This window comes from Rousettus aegyptiacus, unplaced genomic scaffold (genome assembly GCF_014176215.1).
Source record: "Rousettus aegyptiacus isolate mRouAeg1 unplaced genomic scaffold, mRouAeg1.p scaffold_m13_p_11, whole genome shotgun sequence".
NCBI lineage: Eukaryota > Metazoa > Chordata > Mammalia > Chiroptera > Pteropodidae > Rousettus > Rousettus aegyptiacus.
This window is the reverse complement of record NW_023416286.1, coordinates 46474104-46498292: the sequence shown is the minus strand read 5'-3', so window position 1 is coordinate 46498292 and position 24189 is coordinate 46474104. Positions and strand designations below refer to the sequence as shown.

General features: G+C 41.3%; 1 protein-coding gene across 6 annotated transcripts in view; it reads right to left on the bottom strand.

The window, feature by feature from the left end:
• PSD3 (pleckstrin and Sec7 domain containing 3) overlaps positions 1–24189 on the bottom strand; it is a 487816-nt gene that overhangs the window by 224327 nt on the left and 239300 nt on the right. For 3 of the 6 annotated variants that reach the window (XM_036228767.1, XM_036228768.1, XM_036228769.1), the window contains one exon: positions 22040–22435. In XM_036228767.1, coding sequence (XP_036084660.1) covers positions 22040–22435 — 396 coding nt within the window. The other 3 variants (XM_036228771.1, XM_036228773.1, XM_036228772.1) reach the window with 3 other exon arrangements.

Genomic DNA, 24189 nt, shown 5'->3' with positions numbered 1-24189 from the left:
TTTCAATTTCATCATTAACTGTGAGACTTGAGATGAGTTACACCTTACTTTCTTGGCCTCAGTATATTCATCCATCTGTGCAACTCTTTGCCTGTGTGTGTGTGTGTGTGTGTGTGTGTGTGTATGTGTGTGTGGCAAGGACAAGATAAACGTGCCTTCTACTTCTAAAATCCTACAATCGTCTCCTATGCTTGGTAAGGTTATTAAAATACTACATGCTATTTAAAAAGTATTAAAACAAGAACCTAAGTATGGAATAGAAAGCAAAGAAGCCTCCATTTCTATTGGATAAAAATCAAGTATACAACCTAAAGTGCCTGGTGAACCTCTGACCAGCAGTGACGACTCATGCCTAAGGCAGTTAGGTGGTACTCACACTCATTGGATGGCTTAGTAGATTGTCTTACTTGTTGAGGTTTGCTAATTGTGTGTACCTGTGTCTACGCATGCTCACATACAGCACAGAAAAGGACAACTCACGAAAGCAGCCCCTTGGGAGTGCTATGGATGCCCAGAGTGGAGCTCATTATTGCCCCTCAAGCTTCTGACAAAGCAGCTTCACTTTCAATCATCTAACAAAACAGAGCTCTTTGTAATACTTTATTTTTAAAAATGTCTAAACACACACACACACGCACACATGTGTGCGTGCACACGCGTGTTTTAAAACCCACTAGCACGAAGGAATCATACTTACTTTCCACGAAGGGAAAGGACTCCTGGGAACTCAAGAGGAAATGGAGAGGGGAAGTACAGGCATTGTTTGAATTGGGTAAGAGAAAGGATGCTGGTGAGTGGGTGGGCTTTTCTGAGTTGTGCCCAGCCAGCTGGTAACAACTAGTCATCCTGGGTGACTCAACTATGATGAAGACAGCCAGAATTCTTTGAGGCTTTTAAGAGACCCTTGTCTGCTGCTAACAGGAATAAACCATTCTCAGGAAGTTTTAGAAGGAGGAGGGTAGGAAGAGTCTACTACACTGAACCCTACCACCTAAAGAGAAATCCTGTCTGCCTCAGTATTATGAGGGTAACAGAAGGAATTTAAAAGCATAAACTAACAAAGAATACCTGGTCCCTTCCTTTGTTTACTTAGAACCTACTCTCTATATAAGCAGAGTACTCAAGATTAATGAAGGGGAAGGGAAGATAGAGCTGATAAAGAAACCATACCTACTAGTCGCGGGAGGGAAAGGGCAGCACAGGGCTCCTCCTCTGCTGTTTCCAAAGCCAACGATTAGATGGAATTCACCATCCTCCCATTTGGGCCAGTATTTCCTATGTCTTAGAATCCCAGGAAGGAAACCTACCTGGAGCACCTGGAGCCTACTGCTGGCTACATACACAGTGAGATTTGAGTCAGCTGCCTGCGGATCACATCAACCAGCACCTAGCCCAGAACCAAAGCTCCTTGGACCAACTGCACGGCTACTTTATACAACATCACTGTGTGAATTCCCATAAACCCAAAGCAGCTCAAGGCCACACGGTTCCAAAATTTACATGTCTTTTATAACTCTCTGTGTTCCCAGAGACTATTCAGAGACAGTTTGTTCCAGCGAAAGTTTTAGACATACACATACACGTATATTTGTGTGTGCATGTGTATGTATGTATATGCGTATGTATTTGTGTGTGTGTGTGTGTGTGTCAGAGAATGAGTTCACTGACTAAAGAAAGTCTGGCACAGTGTTACGGTACAGAAGCTTTCCTCTGACATTCCTTTTTGCCAGAACATGTAGAACCAGGGATGGATCTTTTTTGAGCAGAGACCCATAAATTTTCCTATTATTCTAACTTTTATAAGGAGATATTTGATTTCCATGTTGTTTTTTCCACTCTAAATGTACAACTCTAAATGTTCTCTGCTATGGTTGTTAATAAAATAAATTAATAAATAAAATCACAAAAAGGATTATAGGGGCCCATTACTGAAAGTTATTATTACAGATAGACAAGTTTCAGCATGAATTAGAAACACCACTCCTAAAAATCACAACAAGAAACTCAAACATTATTTGAATTTGTTTTCTGTTTTACCCTTTGTACAATAAAGTAAGATAAGAGGCATTAGGAAATTTCTTCTCTCTGGAAAGATACCTGCAGAGAACTCTGTGTCCTGGATTTGCAGTTCTCTGTCCTCTTCTAATAATAGCTTTGAAGATACAACTTCAATCCTCACCTAGGATCCTGATAGAAGGGTGCCAGAAAAAGGTGCAAAGTGTTGAGATGTAGAAAAGGAACCAGTATGCAATGCTGTCCCTTGTTGCTAATCTGAGCTTTATGCTTAATGGAAACAGAAATATCCTGGTGAATATAGAGGTATAGTCAAGTACATGGAATTACCTGATAATGATGATGACGACAATGAAGACAGTGATGACAGCTGACATCCCTTGAACACTTACTAGTTCCAGGCACCATGTTAAACTCTTCATAAGCATTATCTTAACGGATCCTGGTACCACCGCTAGCAAGCAGATACTATTATGATCATTTTATCAAGGACAGAAGGGAGGTGTTTTTTTTTTTTCCCAAAGTAATATTGTCAGGATAGGTTGGTTGGGGTAAGAAAACAAACCCTTTCATAAAGAACCGGGTTCCTAAACCTACACAGGATCCTACCCTTTGCATAGTTAAGACTTCTAGCCCTAAAACAGGACCAGTGGTCAGCTTGATAAGATTACAAATCTTAACATAATTATGGGAACACTTGCATTAATACTCTTTACACCATATAAATGATCTATAATTATCTAAGAGCTGTGCTGTATCTTCCCAGGGAAAAACTATAACAGTTCTGATAATTCTTAGAATATGAAGATGTCGCGGAAATAAAGTCTTCCCCATTTAGTCCCCTGAGATTTCTAAAGAGGGTAGAATTTTCTACAAGTTGACCTCTCCCCAATTCTTTTCCATGCACATATAAATAATTTGAGGTAGACACACTTATATCTTCCATCAGAAACTTAAAAAGTCTATTGATGACTCCTAGGGGATCTAGCTCACTTTCTCTAATTCAAGGTCTTACATATAAACAACTTAAAGTATCCTTTATAAATCCAATAATGATCCATCTTCCTTCTACCATATTTTTAGCTCTTACTGATCTGTACCCTTGGACCCAAAACCACAGTGAGATTGAATCACTTCCACTGAAAAGACACTCTGAAGCTAGAAAATCAAAACAGAACGTACTGAATGTTTGCAATTTCAACCACAACCCCTACTCCACCTTAAATAGGATAGAGTGCTTTCTCATGGAAAAATAAGATTTATAACAAGAATTAGAAGCTCAAAAACAATAACTTATAAGGGATACTGTTCACTAGCAAGGTTCCTTTGCAACAGAAGATTTTAATCAGGAGGAAAAAAAAGCAGTCAAATTCTAGAATTGTCTAGTCTGCATAGCATTTACTTTGGGTGTAAAGACAATGACGTTGTTACAGGGTTGGGATCTGAAACAACTGTTCCACACAAAACTGGTTACAATGACCGGTTCATTCTAAACTGGTGGGAAAAGCTTTGCATTCAAATCCAGGAACATACAGCCATGGACGGCTCACAGCCTGACCTACGAGTTCATGCACCAGCTGAGATTTTCTAAAATCTCGTTATGTAAATAGAATAAAATTTTCACTTGAGGGTAAGTTTGTTCTAAAAGGGGAAAAAATCATGAGTAAACATACGACATTTATTAATTTGAACATTTTCTCAAAAGTAAAGAGCACATTTCACTATTTCCACTCTGATCTGAGACTGTTTTTCTCATAGAAGCTTGGCACATCTACACAGATACTACCTTGATGAAGACCGGGACAGAGAGGCTGTCACATCAGCAGTGAGCCAGAAGAACTTTGCAATCTCCCGGAAGAACCCCTGGCAGCTTCACCATCCCCCAGAGTAAGTGACATAAGCGGGGTAGCCACTCCCTCCTCAGTCATCACTTTTAGGGGTACAGGACAGGGTTTTAGGAAACAGGTACTTCCAAGTTGAGAGTGCTCTGGAAGCTCCACATCAACACTGTTAGTTGTGTCAGTCATACAGGTCAGGGCTACTTGTGCTGTCTGTCTGTCCTTGCTCCCTGCTGCCCACAGGTAAAGTTTCCCCGATATTATTACCACATCAATTAGGAAATTGCATAAGAGAAACTCAGATGAATTAGGCTATCACCTAGTCTAAGAATTTGACACAAGAGAATATGGAATCTGCTCCCTTGAATAAAATAAACACATATAAATGAAATCTTTTACATCTTTGTTGACCAACAGCACAGATAATTGCAATTGTAATAATCTCCATTCATTTCAATACCCTTCCCGTAAGTCAATGGTATGAGCTGAAACGAAAGCATCCTCGAGGCCTGGGTAAAGCCGTTTCCTCCACTGAGATAGGATGTATCTTAAACTCAAGGTGATTTGCCAACTCTAAAGTCGCCCTGTGGTACCAAAAGAAGCAAGGACAGAAAAAGAAGATTTTCAGATGCCCTTATGAACATGAAAATACTCTCAATAAGCCATTCAATGCATGTGCTCAAACTTATCAATCAGAATACAAATGTTTTGATTGGCACGTATTATCAAGAAGGCAAAGGTGAATAATTCCCTGGAGAAACACTGATTATCTGCTAAGCTTCTCAAAATTCAAAAGCACTAGCAGGTCCTTCAACCCGAATGCCAACAGACATTTCACACAGGCTGGGGAACAATGAATGTCCCTGAGGCTTACTTTGAAGGAAAAAAAAGAAGCAGGAAATGGATAGAAAAGTTTCCACATCCCCCTGGAGTGAGACATTTTCCTTGAGAAGGTGCAAACAGTTCAAAAGTTCTACTGCCACCAAGGGAAAAATTCAAATTGGGCAGCCACTGAAGTTCTGGAAGGTGGTGCTAACAGAAAGCGCCTCAGACTGCTGACGCCTTGGTGAATAAATGCCAAAATCAGTACACTGACCAAAAGGATCAATTTTAAAACATTCTGTGGTAACCTGGACTTAGTGCTGTACAAAAACTAAAAGACACAGCCTCTGCCTTCAAGGACGTCACAGGCTCCCTCCAAGGTATCAGCAGACGGGACTGCTCTTCTTCCCTCACTGCCACTCCTCTCTCACGGTCTTGTAAATGAAGAGGGAAATCACAGGATTCCAGCATGCTGGCACCGGGGAAAAAACCGCAAATATATTGCCTAGACCAACTCCTTCATTTTTAAGATAAGATTGGGTCAGAAATGGATAAGTGTCATGCCCAGTATCAAAGAGTTAATGTGATAGGCTAGGAAACCCCAGGCTCCAGACTGCCAACTCCATACTTCAACTCCAGAGGGAGAGAATCTTTCTCCTAATCGCAGGACCTACAGTATCCATACACTGCATGCCTAAGACTCCAGAAAAAATCACATGGACGTTTACCTCCTACATCCTGGTTTCCTTTCAGCTGCTGTGGCTCACACTTCTGCTTTGAAGTGAGAAGGACCCTCTGAAAAGGGATGGAAGAGATGCAACCATCAGTCACGTTGGCAAAGAGAATTATGATCTCCTACTGTCTCTGTGTTCACCTTCCTAAGAGGTGCAATTGGAGTTTCAAAATAAGTATTTCCTATCACTCAGACTGAGGAAGGGTGACCAGTGGAGGCCGCTTCCATGGAAGAGCAATGCAGAATCAAGCACCCCAAAAATTAGAGCCAATGAACAGAAAATGCTCCTTTCCTCCACCTGCTCTCTGTCTTGCCATTGGGCAAGCGATGAGCACTGTTGCCAAATTTCAATGTTATTCCACCTACTCCAATTCCACAGTCTCCTCACTGTTTTTCAAACTGCTTTTGTATAGAAGATGCTAACTAGTCACAAAGAGCTAACCTAAGGAGCCAGAATTAGTATCACTTCAAAGGGTCACATAATGGAGTTCTGGAGTTGGAAACATACCTTGTGAGTTATTTAATCTAATCTCATTTTACAGATGAGTAAATGAAGGCTTCAGAGAGAGGTTGAGAATGTAGGTATATACAGAATTGAAGCCAGAGCCCAAGACTTTCAACTCCCAGCACAACGTTCTTCCTAGGAGACGACTCGTATCACCAGCAGACCTGGGACCACTGCACACATCCACCTTCCACTGAAGGGTCTGGAAGAACTCCCGGGTTCATCAGTGTCACACTTGCCTTGGATGCACAATGGCTACAGCAACATAATAACTTCAAGTCCCTATCCATCAGTGGCTACCGAGGCTCGGCAAGATAGAATATGGTCTGGTGAAACAACAGGAGAGATGTGAGCATGGTTAGATGTCCAGGGAAAGGAAAAGATCCATGACAACTTGAATAACTCTGAAGACAGAGGGGGCAGGAAAGGCAGGGGAAGGAAAGCAGGAAGGAGAAAACATGCCATCGAGAAAGCAAGTGAAAAGAACGGCGTCAGAGCACAGAAAGGAGAGCTACTGGTCGCCTAATATACCGTATTCTGAGAAGAGAAAGACCCTAACTCCTGTTACTTCTTTTACAATGACACTTTCTCTAAGGAGTTATATTTAATTCAGTTTTTAACCGAGTTGGTGTACAGTTACAGCCGACTGCTGTCTTCAGATATGTTTTCATAAAACTGAGTGCAACACAAGATAAATATTACTTCTACACTAGCCAACCATGGATGGATTCTGATACTTAACACATACTGGGTGGGGCAACTCCACCCTTGGCCCACAACCTAGCTGCAGCGAATGGATCCCTGTCTCTTGCCAGAGCTAGCCAGCCTCATGGCTGTGTGGCCCTGATACCTCCCAAGAAGACCCGGATGCCACAGGAAGAAATACTGCTGACTCAGGAGATGGCCAGCTCCCACTCGGAGGTGGCCAAGGGAAGCCAGCCAGGCAAGGAACTGAGAGGCAGCATGTAGCACTGTTGACATTTCGAACACTTCACTGACTGTGGTTCGAATGTAAGTGCTGTGTGTTCTCGCTCATCTTGAGGGGTTTCTAGAAACAGCCTTTTGTGTGTGTGGTGGTTGTTGCCTGTTTTGTTCAACCTAAATTTACCAGTAAACTATTTTGTTAGAAAAATTTTTTCTCTTTAAAAAAAAACAGTTACTTTCAAAGGATTGGGTTGTAAAATCCATATTGGTTATCAACTAGGGAGCCCCAGAATGACCAATAAATTCACCCGGACCCCACACAGAAGGTGAGGTTTAGGGACTTGGCAGTTTATTGTTACATTAAAATGTGGCAATTGACATTTTTTGGCTGTGTTTAAGTAGACACTTTTTGGTCCCCTCATTTTTAAGCTTTAGAAAATGCTCAGCTATACAATTTCCACTGTAAACTCAAAGTCATAGCCAAGGATGGCACATACCAGCGTCCTAAAGTCAAAATCCCAGAATATGCAGGGCCAAATCCATCTTATATCAACTTACTCCTTAGGTTTACTCTCCCTTACCTTTTAAACCTGTCGTCCATACCCCCACCTCCAAACCTGAAACAGTACTTATACACCTGGCATTTAAATAGGTATTGATGTACTTGTTACAAAGTTTATGCAAGGTAAATATCTGAGATCCCAGCTTTTGAAATTAGCAATAAGTGTCAAATCTTGATCAACAGAATTTCCATTTCCATTCCAACTGCCAGGGTCTAAAACAGAGATCACTCTTCAACACAGGGCCGCACACTTGGGCTATTCGGCCGATCACACACAAATCTGCGTTCCTCTTACCTACCATTGTCTTTTGAAGTCAAGAGTCCTGGAATTCTTTAGGTGAAACTGTTTCAATGAGAAGGACATTGTCCATGGGTCTCTAACAACTGGCCTAGCTGGACCCAAGGTACTCACTAGACACACAAGTTCTCGCAGTCAGTAACCATGTCCGGCTACTAGGGGCAGTCCTGAGCTTCTGATTTGTGAGCTGCACAAATAGGTTTTAACTTTCTTTTTGTTTATCTTTTAGCGGCAAAATACTGACGAAATACAAATGTTTCCCTATCATTCTGTCACCTAGAAAAGGGAAAGCCAGAGAGAAATGCCTGCACAAGATAGATATGCTCCTCTACTAAACAAGATTTAGATAAAGAACTTAAGAAACCAGGATGGATGAATAGCACAGAGAACCAAACCACAGCAATGCAAACATCTCCCACACAGCCTGGCAAAAGGCCTCTCCCCTGCCTTTAAGGGATTATTGCCTTCAGCTAAAAGAATATTCATTCTCCATATCTTCTCATGATGGCATCTCCATTTCAGCCATCAGCTGCCATGGCATCCTTTTTTTCTCACCCTTCAGGTTCTCACAGAAACCATAACAGATCTGAGACATGGACCTCTGATCAAAGATGATTAGTTCTGGATGACAACAAAAGCAATGTCAAGGTCACTAGATTACAGGCAGGATAATTTGATACTCACGCTTACACTTAACATCCTGTCACTCTTAAAAGGTTTCCATTATAGTTAGGTCTCAGAAGTCAACACAACATCCTTTAACTTGATGTTTACCCTCATTACTCACTTGTCTTATCTTTTTGAAGATAACTGTCCTAAGTTGTTTCAAAGGAGGAGAACTGGTCAATAAGATGACGGCTACAGCAAAGTAGAAGAAAGATAGAAAAAAGAAGATAGTCACTCTCTCCACATACAAAAAGGTCTTTTAGTCCAACCCCTTTGTTCTACACATGAAGAAACAGGGATCAAGACTGGAAGAGACTCCCAGGTCTCACAATCAGCAGCAGAGCTGGGGTATGGGGGGTGGCTCAGAGATTCCGTTCCCAGTGCCTCCCCTGCTGAACAGCAGGGCCTCAATAAAGGACCAGCTGAATCAACAAAAGGGAGTGGAGAACATTCTGAGCACAGACATTATATTGCCCTCCTCCCTCTGAACACAGGCTGTAGGCATGCTGGGAGCATTCAGGAGCAGAGGGGACAAATGACCTTTACAAAGAGGTGTGATAAAGTCCAGTGACACCAAATACGGGAGGGCTACACTGTTCCTCCTCCTCCAGAGCACAAATAGTTCAATCGATCTAAACCAGTTCAGAGGAATAAGCCAGTCTTTTCAACAATTTGTTAAGAGAACAAATTTTAAAAATCCATAGAGCACTTTTCAGTCTATCTAGCACTTTCAAACACAGTGTTTTTTTTAATTATTAAATCTATTGGAGTAACTGATTAATAATGTAAATTTCAGGTGTACAACTTTATAACACAACAGCTGTATACGCTATTGTGTGCTCACCACCTGAAGTCTGTTTTCCTTCCATCACCTTGTATTTGACCCTCTTTACCCTCTTCGTCCTTCCCCTCTTCTGTCATCTGTATCTCTGAGTCTGTTTTTCCTTCTCCTTTGGCTTGTTCATTTTATTTTACCCCCACAATGGGCCCATTTTCCAAGTAAAGAGACTGAGGACCAAAGAAGCCTTGCCCAAGCTCACAGCTGGTAAACAGTAAGGCTGGGAGTGGAGCCCCTGTCTTCCAAGTTCATGCCCGGTGCACCTTCTTCCATGCTGCCTCCACCCAGTGTTACTAATGACCAAAAGCCAAACACAACAGCAGACCAAAGGGCTAACCACGCCACACCCTCAGGCCAGATAAACAAGGATTAAAATCCTTGCTGGAACCTGACACAGGCTCTGCCTCCCCAGAATGTCAGGGCCGAGAATTTTCAGAGGAGGTTTGGCCCCAGGCGCCTGCCGAGAGAAGCCCTATGCCTTGCTATCCTGCATGACTCCGGTCTGATCACATGAACCATAAGTATGACTAGAGCTGGACCTGTCAAGTGCATTTGGCACTTGATGACATACTCGGCTGCGCAGGCAGATTCCCTTCCAGGGAGCTCCCAAACATCCCAAACACTGTGCTGCAAAACTGGAGGGAGGAACCGGGCTGCACGGGGAGCGGGCACACCGGACAGAACTCCCCGTACCACATCTGTCCTTTTGCATCGGTAAGACAGCTCAAAATTGGTCCGAAGAGCTGCACACACCACGCCTCACACAGGTACACTAAAAGCCGGCAGGAGGTTCCTTCTGGGAAGTTACACAAAGGACTTCGATTTGAACTTCTATCATTGGCAAATACTCTTTTTGTATTTTTGAAAACTAGTTCAAAATTAAACTGGAAAAAATTATGGACCACACTGGAAGGTCATGGAGGCAAACAGAGAAACTGACATCAGATGAAGTAAACTAATAATACAAAAAAATTCTTTCAAATTAAACAAAAGCTTAGAAATACTGATCGAGATGAGACCTTTATAAAGCAAAACAGGGGTAAAGAGGCTCATTTACAAATTGTATGAATTTCCCCTTTATAGTAACAGAAGAAATGGAGCAAATTTTGGAGGAGCAAACAGTTCGTCAGTACTTCGTACTTACTCTGTGACAGGCATTTTCACATCTTTTATCTGCTCACTAGTCATGGAGAAAAGATACTATCCATAAGGTATAGTCCAGAAAATAGAAGTAAAGCAGCTTCACAAAGTTGCATAGCTACTAACTCTTGGAAACATAAAGATAGAAAAGGCCAAGCTAGAAACACAGATAAACCCTATCAGACAGAGCAGCCACCACGGCACAGCAAAGGGCACTCTGTGCCTATGAAAAAGACCAGGTTCTGACGTCCTTTCACTCTCATTCCAAGTGTGAATCGCATGCCTCCTATGAGGTACATGCGTTACGATGACACCCTCCAGATTCAGAGTGACGAAATTGATACACCATTGACAGGGCGGGACATTTCTGCAAAGTGTGTTGACGGATTTGCACTTATCTACCCATTTTTCTCTCTCTGCCCTCTTTGCTGCCAAAGGCTACATTTGAGAGATGAATGATGGTTGGGGGGGGGGGGTCCCTTGTGGGGCACAGGGCACTGTAAAGGTGCTCCCTGGAGCCCTGCCACAAAGAAGCCCTAACGCATTTATAGTGTGAGCATGCCCACAACTCCAAATTCATGATCACCTTTCTCTAAGGTCTAAGTCCTCCCATGTGCCTCACGTAAAGAAGAGCAAACAAAACAGCCAAGGCTTACTGATACTTGCTGAGCTTTTATTAAGGAGAGAGAAATTTTGCTAAATGCTTCCCATGCATCGCACCTCACTGAATCCTCCCGCCATACATCCCTCATGTTATTTAGGTATCATCATCATCCCTACTCCGTACATGAAGAAACGGAGGTTCAAGGACGGTTAAATAACTTACTAGAGGTCAAACTATATGAAGCAGAGGTAAAACTTAAACCAATGGGCCTATAACACCAAAGTCCAAGCTGATGACCACTACGCTTTATGCCTTTCACAAAATATGTTTCATGTCCTTTCTTCCAAGTACTCTCCTTGTCCTTTATTATTAAAGCTATGAAACAAGATACTCAATTAAAAAGTGGCAAAATTTTTATACTGATGGGGTATGAAAGTCAGTGAAGCTATAAAATACTGGTAAGAACTTAAAACCATGAATTTAAAATCTGTAACAAGGCAAGAAATACCAACCTACCTACCCAACACATTCCCACAAACACACCTGTTAAAATCAGCTGACTCCCCTGGTCGCTCAAGCACTGGGGTTCTCGTAGGCTCTTGGGTGTTCATAAACCCTTTAACCACAAGCATCTTAAGAACAGACGCTACGTAGCGCCAACGCACCGGGCTGGAGCGCCCTTCTCTACCATCACTGCCTGGCTCACGTCCTGCACTCGCCTGTGCTTGCCGAACGTGAAAACAGAGAGAGGCCTTCCCAGAGACACTGTGGATGTGAAACTCCCTCAGCTCCAGGAAACAAAAACAAAGAAAAAACCTCCCTATGCCTTTTTTCTTTAGATAACTGGCTAGCCTTTGAAGTTTCAAACCTAAGGCCGAATTCTAAGACAAATCATGTTTCTATCCTAACAGCATAGCCGACTGTCCCTTTAGAGCAGTGATACACCAAAATAAGAATGACAGCCTTGTGCTGTAGTCAGAATGGATCCCACTGAAAGACCAAGCTCAAACTGGTGGCCTTGCAGAGTCCGAATGAAGTTTCACAAAAGGTGGCTGAAGCACCCTAGTTTAGGAGCACCAAGCTTCATCTAATCACCTTCGAGAGCAACACGACTATCATGGGAAAAATAGCTTCTGGCCCAAACATTACAGACCCTACACCCTGTTCATTTTTGTCATCCTTACACAGAAAAGTCTATGTGAATTATTCTCCTAAGTTTGTAAGACTTTCTTACAATATTTTTCATTTGAAATAAAAGAGTTTAAAATCCAAAAAATTCTATGTTACAACAGTCTCACATAATCAAGCACTGCCTAGGACGAGACAAAGAAAATAAACAGAATCCCAGTTACCTCTATCAGCAAACAGTCTGCCCATAATTTTGTCTCGAATACAAAGAGCATTCTCCCATTCCATCTGTTCAGCAAACCTTCATCCTCTGCAAAGGCTCTTTTAATGGACTTCTACAGCTGCTTCGGGTGCCCGTACAAACTGCTACACACTGACTCTGCAGTGACATTCTCCCAGAATGCCACTATATCCCTCAGGGGCCGAAGGATAAGAACTTGAAAAAAGTTGAAGGAGTACTTCCCCCTCTGCCCAGCCTCTCCACTTCACAGGCAGCTTCCCTCCAAGAGATCTGCTTCAAAAGTGCAGACCCAGTGAAGTCACACATGACCTCACAAACCCCCAGCTTAACTCTTTAGAAGCCAGGCGGCCTGATAACAGGGAGAAGGGACAACTGTGTTAGTCTATTTCGAGTGGTCGCGGCTTATGGGAGGAAAATGTTTGTTTAATGTCATTTAAAAAAAAAAAAAAAACAGAAAGTAAATTCAGCCTTGTTTTTCTTTAATAGCACTAAGATTTCTGAAATACTATTTTTACAGACCATAATTTCCTATCGCACACACATTCTGGCCCTAAAGGAATGACTGAAATAGGCAACAAAATGGATCTAATTCATTTAAATTATATAAAATTTAGCTGTGTTAAATTCACAATCGTGATTTTTCTATTTTCATGTCTGTTTTTCTGCTCCTGTTGATGTTAAAATACTCATTTGTCCTGTTGTTCAAATCCTGCTTCAGACAACCAGGAGTGGACGGGCAACGCTCACACACTCACGGCTGTCAGACACAAGCAACAACTGTCACAGATGCCTCTGAGAATCTGGGAACTCCAGGAGTGGGGCCATCTGATAGAAAGGACAGCCACCAGACCTAACTAATGGATAACAGAGTCTGCACCAGTGTCCCTAAAGGAAAAGGAGACTGGTTTCACTTCGTTTTCTTTTCCGTGCTTTGTCTTTGGGCTCCTGCTATTTTTTGCTGGGATAGGGAAATTATAAGGATCAGGAGGTGAAATAACTAAAAATTACTTTATAAACACAAGTAGATAAAATTACATGCTCTCAAAGAAAATGTAATATGCCCTTTCAACAATGTCTTGCTTCACCCAGAAAATGATAGCTTACAGTCCAGCAATTTCACTCCTAAATATATACCTGGCCTAGAGAATCTCTCCCATATGTGCACAAGAAATAACGAATTAGAATGTTCACTGCCACGCCATGTGGGAGAACGAAAATACAAGATGGCCAAAATGTTCACAAATGTGAAACTTATAGTATATATCTATGTACTGAACACTAGACAGCAAATAAATTGGGCTTTACAAATCAATTCAAATGAATTTGAAATATTGAGGGGAAAAAGCAAGTTACAAATGGAAACAAGAGGACAGCGTTTATGTAAGGTTCGAAAATATGTGAAAGATTATTAGATAGTATTTATGAATGCAAACCTATATCGGAATAATAAACACACAGGAATGGATAACTTTAGGAAGAGAAGGAGAGATAGGACCAGGGAGGCAATCACAGGACTTTGCAACGCATCTGTAATGTTTTATTTCTTAAACTGGCCGTTGAGATCACCGGTGTTTATTATTTTATGAACTTCTTGGTGTGCCTAAAATGCTTCAGAAGTTGTAAAGGCAACTGCATAATGGCTAACTTTTTGAGTGTAGCAGCACATGTTCAGTCAAGCAAGCAGATTAACGGGAGACAGAGACGTGAATAATCACCTTGACTCTCAACACTCAAGTCCCCAAATCTAAGCAGCTGTTACGAATTCTGCCTCAGTTTGGCTCCATCTGGAAAGTCACCCTGCCCCACTTCCCCCAGGACCATTTACACACATCCACCTACCTGATCCTTCAAAACCCACCCCCAAAAGCAACATTTCCCTGCAGGTCTCTGTGACATCACATTCTAAGGAGTCCCAGCCTTGGAGCCTCGCTGTCTGACTCTCTGGGCCCTGTAAAGTCATTTGTGAAGTTATCTGCCCCCTCTTCGGGAGACACCTAGTACCTAGTATAAAGAAGCTGCTAATTAAATTCTTCATTCAACAAAAATTGAGTACCCAGTATGTGCTGGACCCTAAAAATAAGACTTGAGAAGTTTACTTCCTGATAGGAGGACCAGCTCAGAGCTAGCAGTACATGATGAATCCTAAAATAGTGGTTAAATGAATGCTGAGTGTGAGTGATGAACTTTTATGATTTTGTTCCACAATAATAATTACTCAATACCTCTTATTTTCTCTATACTAAAGGCTTTATATTACTACTCTTGACTAAAAAATGTCGCCTGCTTTGTGTTGAGGAGGTGCTAAATGGAGTAATTACACAGCAAAATAAACTATAATTAAAACTCCTTACCTTCAAGTAATCTAAGCCTCTTAGAATTATTACGGATATACAACCAACATCCTAAGTCAATCTGACCACAGTCCATTCATTCTAGGTGGCTTGAAAGAAGTTTTGAAGACAATAGTTTAAGCAGAGCTATTACTGGTAGCAGTCAACCATTTTTCAGTTATCACCAAGTGGCAATAAATTATTACCCCTTTTTCTCAGACAACAAAGTTTAGAGAGATAATTCATCAAAAGTTGAACCAAAACAGCCTGACTTAAGAATCCACTCTCTTCACCAGAAAACCATAATGTTTCCTGCGGTGAAGGGGGTGGGGTGGAGGGGAGGGAATACGGATCAACCTCTATATTTCAAGTAGGAATAGGTACCCTATGATCACCACACTAACAATGACAAGAAGTCATTTGGAGGTTCACAGCCAGAGCCACTCGTTTTGATAAGCCTGTTATATTTCTCCCGCCACTAGCACAGTGACCTGTGACAGGCCCGCTCCCCTCAGAACAGGGACTGTCACTCAGCTTTGTATTCTGCCACTCAACAGTTTCCGGTGCTTCTCAAACTTTAAAGTGCTTATGAAGTACCTGGGTTTTTTTAAAAAAATACTCATTTTGATAGAGTAGGTCAGGGGTGAGGTCTGTTACACATTTCCAACAACTTTAGGATGAGAGGTAGACAACCTTGGCTGAACATCAGAATCATCTGGCTTTTAAAGCAGTTAAAGCTATCATTATCTGGTGCCATCCTAGACCAATAGAATGACTCTCCGATGGTGAAGCCTGGGAGTCAGAATTTTAAAAAGCTCCCTATGTAACTCTAAGGTGCAGTCAACTGTCCTAGGGATCTCTTACTTTACATTTGGTCCATGAACCACTGTCCAAGACCAGTGCTTCTCAAACTTCAATGTATATGCAAACCATCTGGATTTGTTAAAATTCAGGTTCTAATTTAGTAGGTCAGCGGGGGGAGGGGGGGAGGGGGCTGCGATTCTGCTCTCCTAACAAGATCTCAAATCAGTGCTACTGGGTAGCAAGATGGGGAGTATAAAGATGAAAAATCTCAGTAGTTCAGTGTGTTGGATTTATATGGCTTTCCTACAATAATGTCAGATTCGGAGACCAGTAGATACCTGGGGATGGAGGTTGGGGCACAGACATATGAAGTAACATGAAGTGTGGGGATTATGAAGTCAAAGTATTGACCTACCACTCGTTTAGATGGAGTTTAATATTAATCCTCATTAGCACTCATAAAGGAGATTATATTCAACTTACGTGTACCATGGACACTTAGGTACAGAATATTAAGGCTCTACTAGGAACTTGAGCCAATTTGATAGCTCTGTATTTGTTTACAGAAAGTTTATGAGGACTCATAGAAGAAAAACAAGATTAAAGCACTGGAAACATACCCATTTTGGGTTCTGATAAACTGGTACTCCTACGTAAAACACCTTCAAAGAACGATTTATTTGGAGAAGGTCTCCATCTTTTTTCTTCCCCAAACCACGGATCAATGGATAATATTTCTCATCCCGTGTTGCAAATCTTGTGTTAAGTGACCTCTGCTGAAAGGAAATGTTATTGCTTCCTTTAAAAGTTAAATATTGCACTGATATGAATAAAAAAATTGCTATATCACCCTGACCAGTTAAAATAGTAACCGCCAATCTGGTTTTAATTTAGAGCTAGGATTCTCCTTGTAATTACGTATACCTCCAAAGTCCTTTATCATTTGAGGTCTTTTAATATGGCCTTTGATAAAAGATCATCCATTGAACCAGCACCCCTCGGCACTGATCACGGCACTATCCACTAATAACCAAGGGATTACTTTAAGGTTTAAGATACTGAATTACAACATTTCTGAAAAACCCTATTTCAAGTCCAGGACCGTTTCCTGAAGTCAATTTATCAATTTATAGGAGAGGCACCCAACACTCAGCCAGAGCCCCAAATCATAAGAGCTGGGTCAGGCCTGTCTGAGGGGTGGAAAGAAGACTGAGGACCGGAGCACCAAGCTTCCACAGTGCGCGCCCTGACAACCAGGCTGCTGCCAGAGAAGGGAGGCAAGTGAAGAAGAGCTGCCGACACAGGCTCGAGCACATGGTGCTGGGGCAGATGACAGTTCTTCAGGTGCTACTGGTGTTGGTAGTATTATTAAGTTTCATTTATTTATCTCCTATTATGTACCAGGCATTGTTAAGCCACTTGATTTTCTTTTCTTGATCTTTTTTCACTTGACTACTCTCATCTGCTCCTCCCTCCTCTACCAGATAGGTATCATCCATTTCCCTTTACACTGGGAAAGGTTCCCAGACTGTAACTGACTCAAGATCACACACCTAGTAACTGAGGCAGGATTTGAGCCCAGACATGACTGAAACCTCTACTAGTTCCCACTTCTCATCACTGAGCAGGAACTCCTTTTTGGAAAGAAGAAAAATTGATCACAACGGCTTTAGGAAGAAGCTAGAAGGAAAAAAAAGGAAACTATTTTCTATACAACAAGTTTTAAAACATAAAAAAAAAAAGGACTAAAGTTATTACTACAGTAACAGCAACTCAATAATGCTCTGGGAGAGCAGCACTTCCCATTCCTAATGACAGGAAAGTTGGGGACTTCATGGCCAGCCGGCTCTCTAGAGCCCATCTCACAAGATCAAAATCTTTCCCTCTGTCAACAGCTTAACTAATATCCCATTATTTTAATTTCTTATTTTAATATTTATACATTAGATTAAAATGCTCATAGGCTTTAAAGTGGGATGTCAACAATTTTTTTCAAGTCACACTTAAACACATTTCTGTATTAATCTTGTTTCATGTGACTTTTTCCTGGACAGAAAGACACTAAAATGGGAAAATAGCTGAAGAAGAAAAAGGATACTTCTAAATGCCAGCACTCCACTTGAGAAGGGCAGGGAGGGGACAAGAGGAAGGCAGAAAACCGCAACTATCAAATTCAGAGTGGACCCAAGTCTGACTGAAGCACTGTCCTCAGGCATATCAGTTGCACACAGATGTAATTCACCTCGTCTGCTGTACTCCTCCGTATCCATATCTGAAAGGAAAACTAGGAAGCTAAGGCATAAAATACATCTATTACACTAAAAAGGTCATTTTAAAAAATCAGTTTTATATATTTCGGAGAAACAAAAGAGAAGCTCCTGCCATATTACTGTATTTGCTATCTCCCTTATTCTATCCGTCCAAACCCAAGCTCAACAGAAATGGCCAATATCCAGCTCTGTTAATGGTCACGATAACATCTGTGCCATGTAGTTTCCAGGTCAGAACTTACTGATTGGAGCTGCAGTCATCAGCTAATGGGCTGGTGAGGGAGAAGCATCCAGACACAAAGGAACCCATTGGAACATGTGTAACTGTAAGTCTCTAATTATCCTTTCTAATTTTGGAGCCATGTGACTGGACTTTACACAGCACCGCTGACCCACCAGCCTGAGTGCTCTGTAGCTGGACCACAAACGAAGGGGATGCTACTCTTCACTCCTTCATTAAAATATTGCGCTACATTCACGGGGCAAGCTCTTTCCTGACTGACAAGTAGCTCCCTGGTCAAAATTCAGTGTTCAGAGCATTCAAAGCACCTGAGAGAATTGAACTCTTCCTGTCTGGATTTACCCCTGGATCTTAAAAGGCTTTTTCACCTTATAAAGAGTGATCTATTTAGCATCTCAAAGGTACAGAATCCTTTAAAAGACAGTGAGCACACATACGCTTTTAAAATGTCCTTTACAACCCTATAAGAGAACTTTACAGATTTGAAATATTCTCTTCTTTGACTTAAGTAGAGACAGTAATAGGAAAGAACAATCCCCCTCTGGCCACCAAAGCGTGACTCACTCCAGACTGGCAGGTGTTCCCGAGAAGGGAACTAGATTTGCTCAAGTGCTACCACATCCTTATCACCTTCCCGACCTTTCCTACTTCTACCTTTCTTTAAAAAAGCAACAATAGGGAACAACGCCATCCTGAGTTCAACATAAATCACTGTTGAATACTGCCAGGGAAATAATCTTCAATGGCAAAGTAAAGGCGCACATTGAAACAGGATTTTAAAATATACCTAGACAATGCCAAACAAATATATTTTTGCTCTGAAACTAAAAATAAATAGGCTTTGGAGCCTGACTGCCTGAGTTCAAATTCTGGGTATGTCAAGGTCTTTGTGACTTTGAGCAAGTCACTGCTCTGTGCCTCAGTTTCTTTATCAAGAAAATGAGAATATTAATAGTTCCTCTCTCCTAGCTCATTATGAGAACTAGGCACTATGTGTTTACTAAATAAATAAGACTTATAGGATGCATATGATATAAAACCATGTTGAGAGACTATCTCAAGTAGCCGTATAGTATTTTCTACTGGCTGTCAACTAACATTAAAGTCAATACCTCAACAGAGAGGGACTTACTTGTCTTGGTTCAGGTCTAGCTACAATCGCAGAAGTTTAATCAAGGAAATAGGTATCATCCGCTATCCTGTGCACCTTCCTCAGAGTTCACTTTACCAATACAGTCAGACACCCCAGTCCACTGCTGAGGAGACAGGAGGTGCCAGTGAATAGATATGGAATGCCAGGCAGCATGTGCTCTTGTTTCATTCATCACTTTTCTTACATAAATATCACAATGTTTACTAATATGGTTGAAAAATAATTTTTTTCCCTTGACTCCTAACACTTTACGCCTGAGTGTTTGGCTGAGGGAAGTCATTTATATTGGCTATTGTACAGTTAGCATTCTGGTTTGGAGATTCTTACTAGGCTCAATGCCTCTGTGTCTACTTCCTTACCTCTGCGGAGGGATGTTTTAATGTAGAAGAAAATTTTAAAAGCCTGCTCATTGATGACTTTAAAAATTTACGGATATTTATTAATGACTTGGTAAAATTTTTCTCAAAATGAAAACACGCCAGCAGCAACAACAACAATTAGCTCTACAATTACCAACTTAGATTTCTGGCTCTGTAAATGCGTGGCACTGAGAGAAATTAGATCAGAAGAAAGAATAAGGAGACGAGACCAGGCGGCCTACAATAGTGAATGTCCCTGGTCTGGGTGTCGGGCAATTTTAATTCTGGTACAGGGTCTGTCACATGGTAAATCCATCCTGCCAAAATGAGACTCAGATTCTTTACTGTAAAACAAGGTTATCTATAGCCCCACTTCGAGAAAATGTAATAATTCTTCAACCTATAATTCCACTGGTGCTGCAACTTCTCCAAAGCACCAAGAGGGAGAGTGGGTTAAAAAAAAAAAAAAAAAAAATTCCATCAGTTTCTTTACAGTTTCTTAGGATCACTGAGACTGCTCTATGTAAATATTTTAACCCTGAATAGGGACATATACACATGGAAAAGTGCCAGAGGCTGGCTCATCTCTAAGATGCTTCTCATCCAGTACTAGAATTCAGGTCTTATCGCTGGGCAAGATCTCACAGTTCGACAATGCAGGTGACGCAGCTGAAACCTCATCTCTAGACAGCCTGAAGTATACCACTGTGTCAATCCGAGGTGCTAAAATATTATAACCTACCGCAATACCCTCTCTTAACTATCTAGCCCTGCCCTAGTGACTGGCACTCAAGCTGGCCCCAATAATGACGACTTCCTATTTTAAATGAGCAGACCATACATCTGGCAAACCTTTCACCTAGTTCGTTCCTATTCTGACTCCCTGATGTTTATCTCTTGTCTTCATTTACTTACTTCCCTATGGCTCCTGCAGCAAAGCCTTTCAGCCCCAAATGCTCTGCTCCCAGACCAATTGTGGATCTGTAATACAAACGACTTCCACTTGCCCCAGAAAAATGAACTGGAATTTCAATGAAAATTTCTGTATACCTATAGCATTTTATCACAATTTACAGGTGTCAGAGATGGTGGTAGAAATAAAAGAGTGGCACCCTCCACTCGAGGACACCCCTTCCTCAGGAATGCCTCGCTCTTAGGGGCACCCTCTTCTAAGGGACACCCTGCCCTAGGGGACAATCCCCTCTCAGAGACACAGGAAGTCTAAATGTGGGCTTATCAGCTGACCACTTTTGATTCACACATTGACTCAAACTCCCACTTTGTATCTAGCACTCTGCTAGGTATTTTAGTCTAGATTAAGTCTTTCGCCACAGGGCATACTGGGTATCATTAACCTCATTTTGTAAATAAAGTGAGTTTGGGAGAGAATAAATGGTTTGCCTAAGTAATTCGGACCAAGGTATTCGGCTTTTGAGACCTGCATTCTTTTCATTATCTCACTGTGACCCAAGAAGATGACCAACATCTATGGTCCATTTCACATGGAAATGCACAGCTACTATGTCGTAATGTGCCAGTCTTGAAAGTGCTCATCTAATCAATGAATTATAAACCTATAAACCGGTTATAGAAAATGCTTAATATAGGATTAACTGCTCATAAAAAGAGGTTCATTGGAAACATAATGTGAATACTGACTTTTTTTTAAAAAAAGCAGTCATTTTTTTCATACAGCTTTAAAATAGTTTATCCCCATTTAACCTCTCCACCACCTCCGCTCACATATACACTGACACATTTTAATTAAGGAAAATTGTATCAAAATTAAACTCATAAAATCTTTAAGAAGTTTAGCATTCTCTGCCCACTGATGGAGGGGCTAACAGACAGGTAAATGACCCGAAGATGATGAGCAAGAAGAAGTGAAATGCTGGATAATCCGGAAATAGACAGAAAATCACTAAATGACAGTACAGCACACATACTCTATATAATGTCATTTTATCTCCCAGGTACTTAAATCCTAAAGTAGAGAGAGAGAATAAGTATTTACAGCCCTCGCCAAGATATCAGCTCTATCAAGCACCCCGCCTCCTCAGAAACAGGAAGACTGCCTAAAAAAGCAGGCCCTCAAAGAGCGAATAACTGAAAGAGACTTTGGTGACCATATAATCCAATATGCTAAATTTACAACTAAGGAATCTCTGGCTTAATCAAACAACCTGCTCCAAGTCATCGACCAATGTCGGTGCCAGGACAAAAGCCAAGGTCCCTCAGTGTTCTCTTCACAGCACCACGCGCTCCTACCAAAGCTGCATCATCTGAGCTAAAACCTACGATCACCTACAGATATTTGTTCAGGATCCGGCTTACACACGGTAATCCAAGAAATACCACCAAACAGCGTGACCACAGTTTGACAATTTGGCAAACCACTAAAGGGTACTCTGCCTGCCCCTAAAACCCAAATAACTTTTTACTTACATCATTCGCTTATATCCATAGAAACTGGCCAAATGCTTTTCAAGTATATCCCACACTCACATTTCCCAAAGAGAAAACGCTACAAAAACCACCAGCACAAAATTAATGAGAACAGGACTAGTTACCTTCCCCAGAAAGCCATCTCCGGGGTGCCTTTTGCGTAGATGGAGCCTTCCGCGTCATTGAGCCCATTGGTGATCCCACGAGAACAGCCCATCACTATACCACCATCTGCTGAGACACTCAGGACATCTTGCTGCTCTCCCACTGATGTCCTCTCCAGGAACTGACCGCCTTCTTTAATGCGCTGCTGTATCATTGGAGTGAGGGGCATTTCAAAGCTAAAATAGCTATCAGGCTCCGAGTATAACGTCTCCAAGGACTCAGCACTATAGTACAAAGAAGTGTTGTCCAAAATGGTTTCGAACTGGGAGCTGTACATATCGGTGGAGTCCTCGGTATACCCAGGCCCAAGGATATCATCCTCTCCTTCCCTGAAGTGCTCCTCATGTTCAAGAATCCTGGGAAAGAAATAAGAGTGAAGAATTTCGAAATTAGGTTAACTTTTTTTCCTTCTCTTTTCCTCTTTGACCATATAAAACAGAGAGCATTCTGTAGAGCTAACACTTGTATTCACTAGGCTTACGTCTTAATATATCTGGGAAGGAAGATATCACAGAAACATATTTGAGTCAAAAAAAAAAAAAGGCTAGCATGCATGTGCTACACAACTCTCTAAATAATTTAATATAGTTTCAAATCAGTTTCCTAGTATGTAAATACAACTAGTCCAATGAATATTTGAATAAAATATTAAATTCTCATTTTAGCCAACAAACTCCACAAATTCAAAATTATCACCAGCTACCATCATGTTTAATTTTAACAGAAGCAAATAAATATATTGTGTAAACCTAATGGAGTAAAAATACACTAAGCTTTCATCAGTCTATTAATACTTTCTGATTTAAATAAGACCAGATGCCCTCAAGAATCCAAAGGTCGCCCCCTGCTGACAAAAAGCAGTATTGTAGAGGGATTTCAGATCCAAAATTAGACAGTGAACAACCTTTAAAAAAAAAAAGAAAAACCAACAGACATGTTTATTGCAAGGCTAACCCAAACAGAGAAAACCTAGAAACAACTTAAAAGTTAATATACAGGGTAGGGCCATTAATTAATTAATATGTAGCATGTCCTTCAAATATTAAAACAAACATGAGGACAACCAAGTAAAATTTTAAAAACTAAATCCAAGAGGTCAAGTAGAAAAACCGAGAACTGAATTCTGAATGTGCCAATTACTAGCAGGTCACAAAGGCAACTTTACTTAACCTCTCTGAGCCTTGGATTCCCCTAAATAGGAAAAAAAAAAACAAAACAGAAATAGGAATAAAAATAGCTCATAAGTAATCTACATTCCTTCCAGGTATTACCGGGACTCATTCAGCAATGCGGCTGTTTTTAAATTACTGAAGGCCTACCACGTACCAAACACAATCTGAGTTCATGCCTCTTAATGGCTTTCACTATAATTGGAGTAAAATTAAAAGTTCCTACGATGAGGCTCCTCCCTACCTCTCCACTACCTCTCATTTCTCACCACTCTCTCCCAGCTCCGTACGCTCCAGCCACACTGGTGAAGTTTCAGATCTCTAAGCTTGTCATAAGGCCTTTGCTTCACATGACTCTGGGAAGCAAAGGGGCAATCCTGCAGCCTTCCTTTGCATATTTTTCACTCCACCCAGAATATTCTTTCTCCCCATTATCTGCCTGGCTAACTCATAGTGATTCCTTAAGTCTCAACCTAATTATCGTTGCCACAGAAAGGCCTTGTACAAGCTATCAAATGAATTAGCCTCTTTATTCTTTCTAGTATGTCTCTCGTCTTTTCCTAGCACAACTTGTGACCCTATAATTATTAATGTGTTTATCTGGTCAATGTTTGTCTTCAGTAGTAAGCTACATGAAGGCAATGACCATGGACCATATCTATTTTGAACATTCCCTTATGCCCAGCATCTGGCAGTGTCAAGAACACAGCAGAGAATCAAAGAACATTTGTGGAAGAAAAAGAAGGGGGTGGGGGGTTGGAGAGAGAAAAGGAGGAATGAATTAATAATTTACACAATGGCAAAAGTGCATATTCCAGTGGGAATACAATTACTGAGCCATGTGCCCACATATCAAGGCTGCTTTTCACGGAAGTCTGCAGATTGCCTGTGTTGGCGGGTGGAGGGGGTTACGGCAAGGAAGAGTCCTGACAGCCACCCTA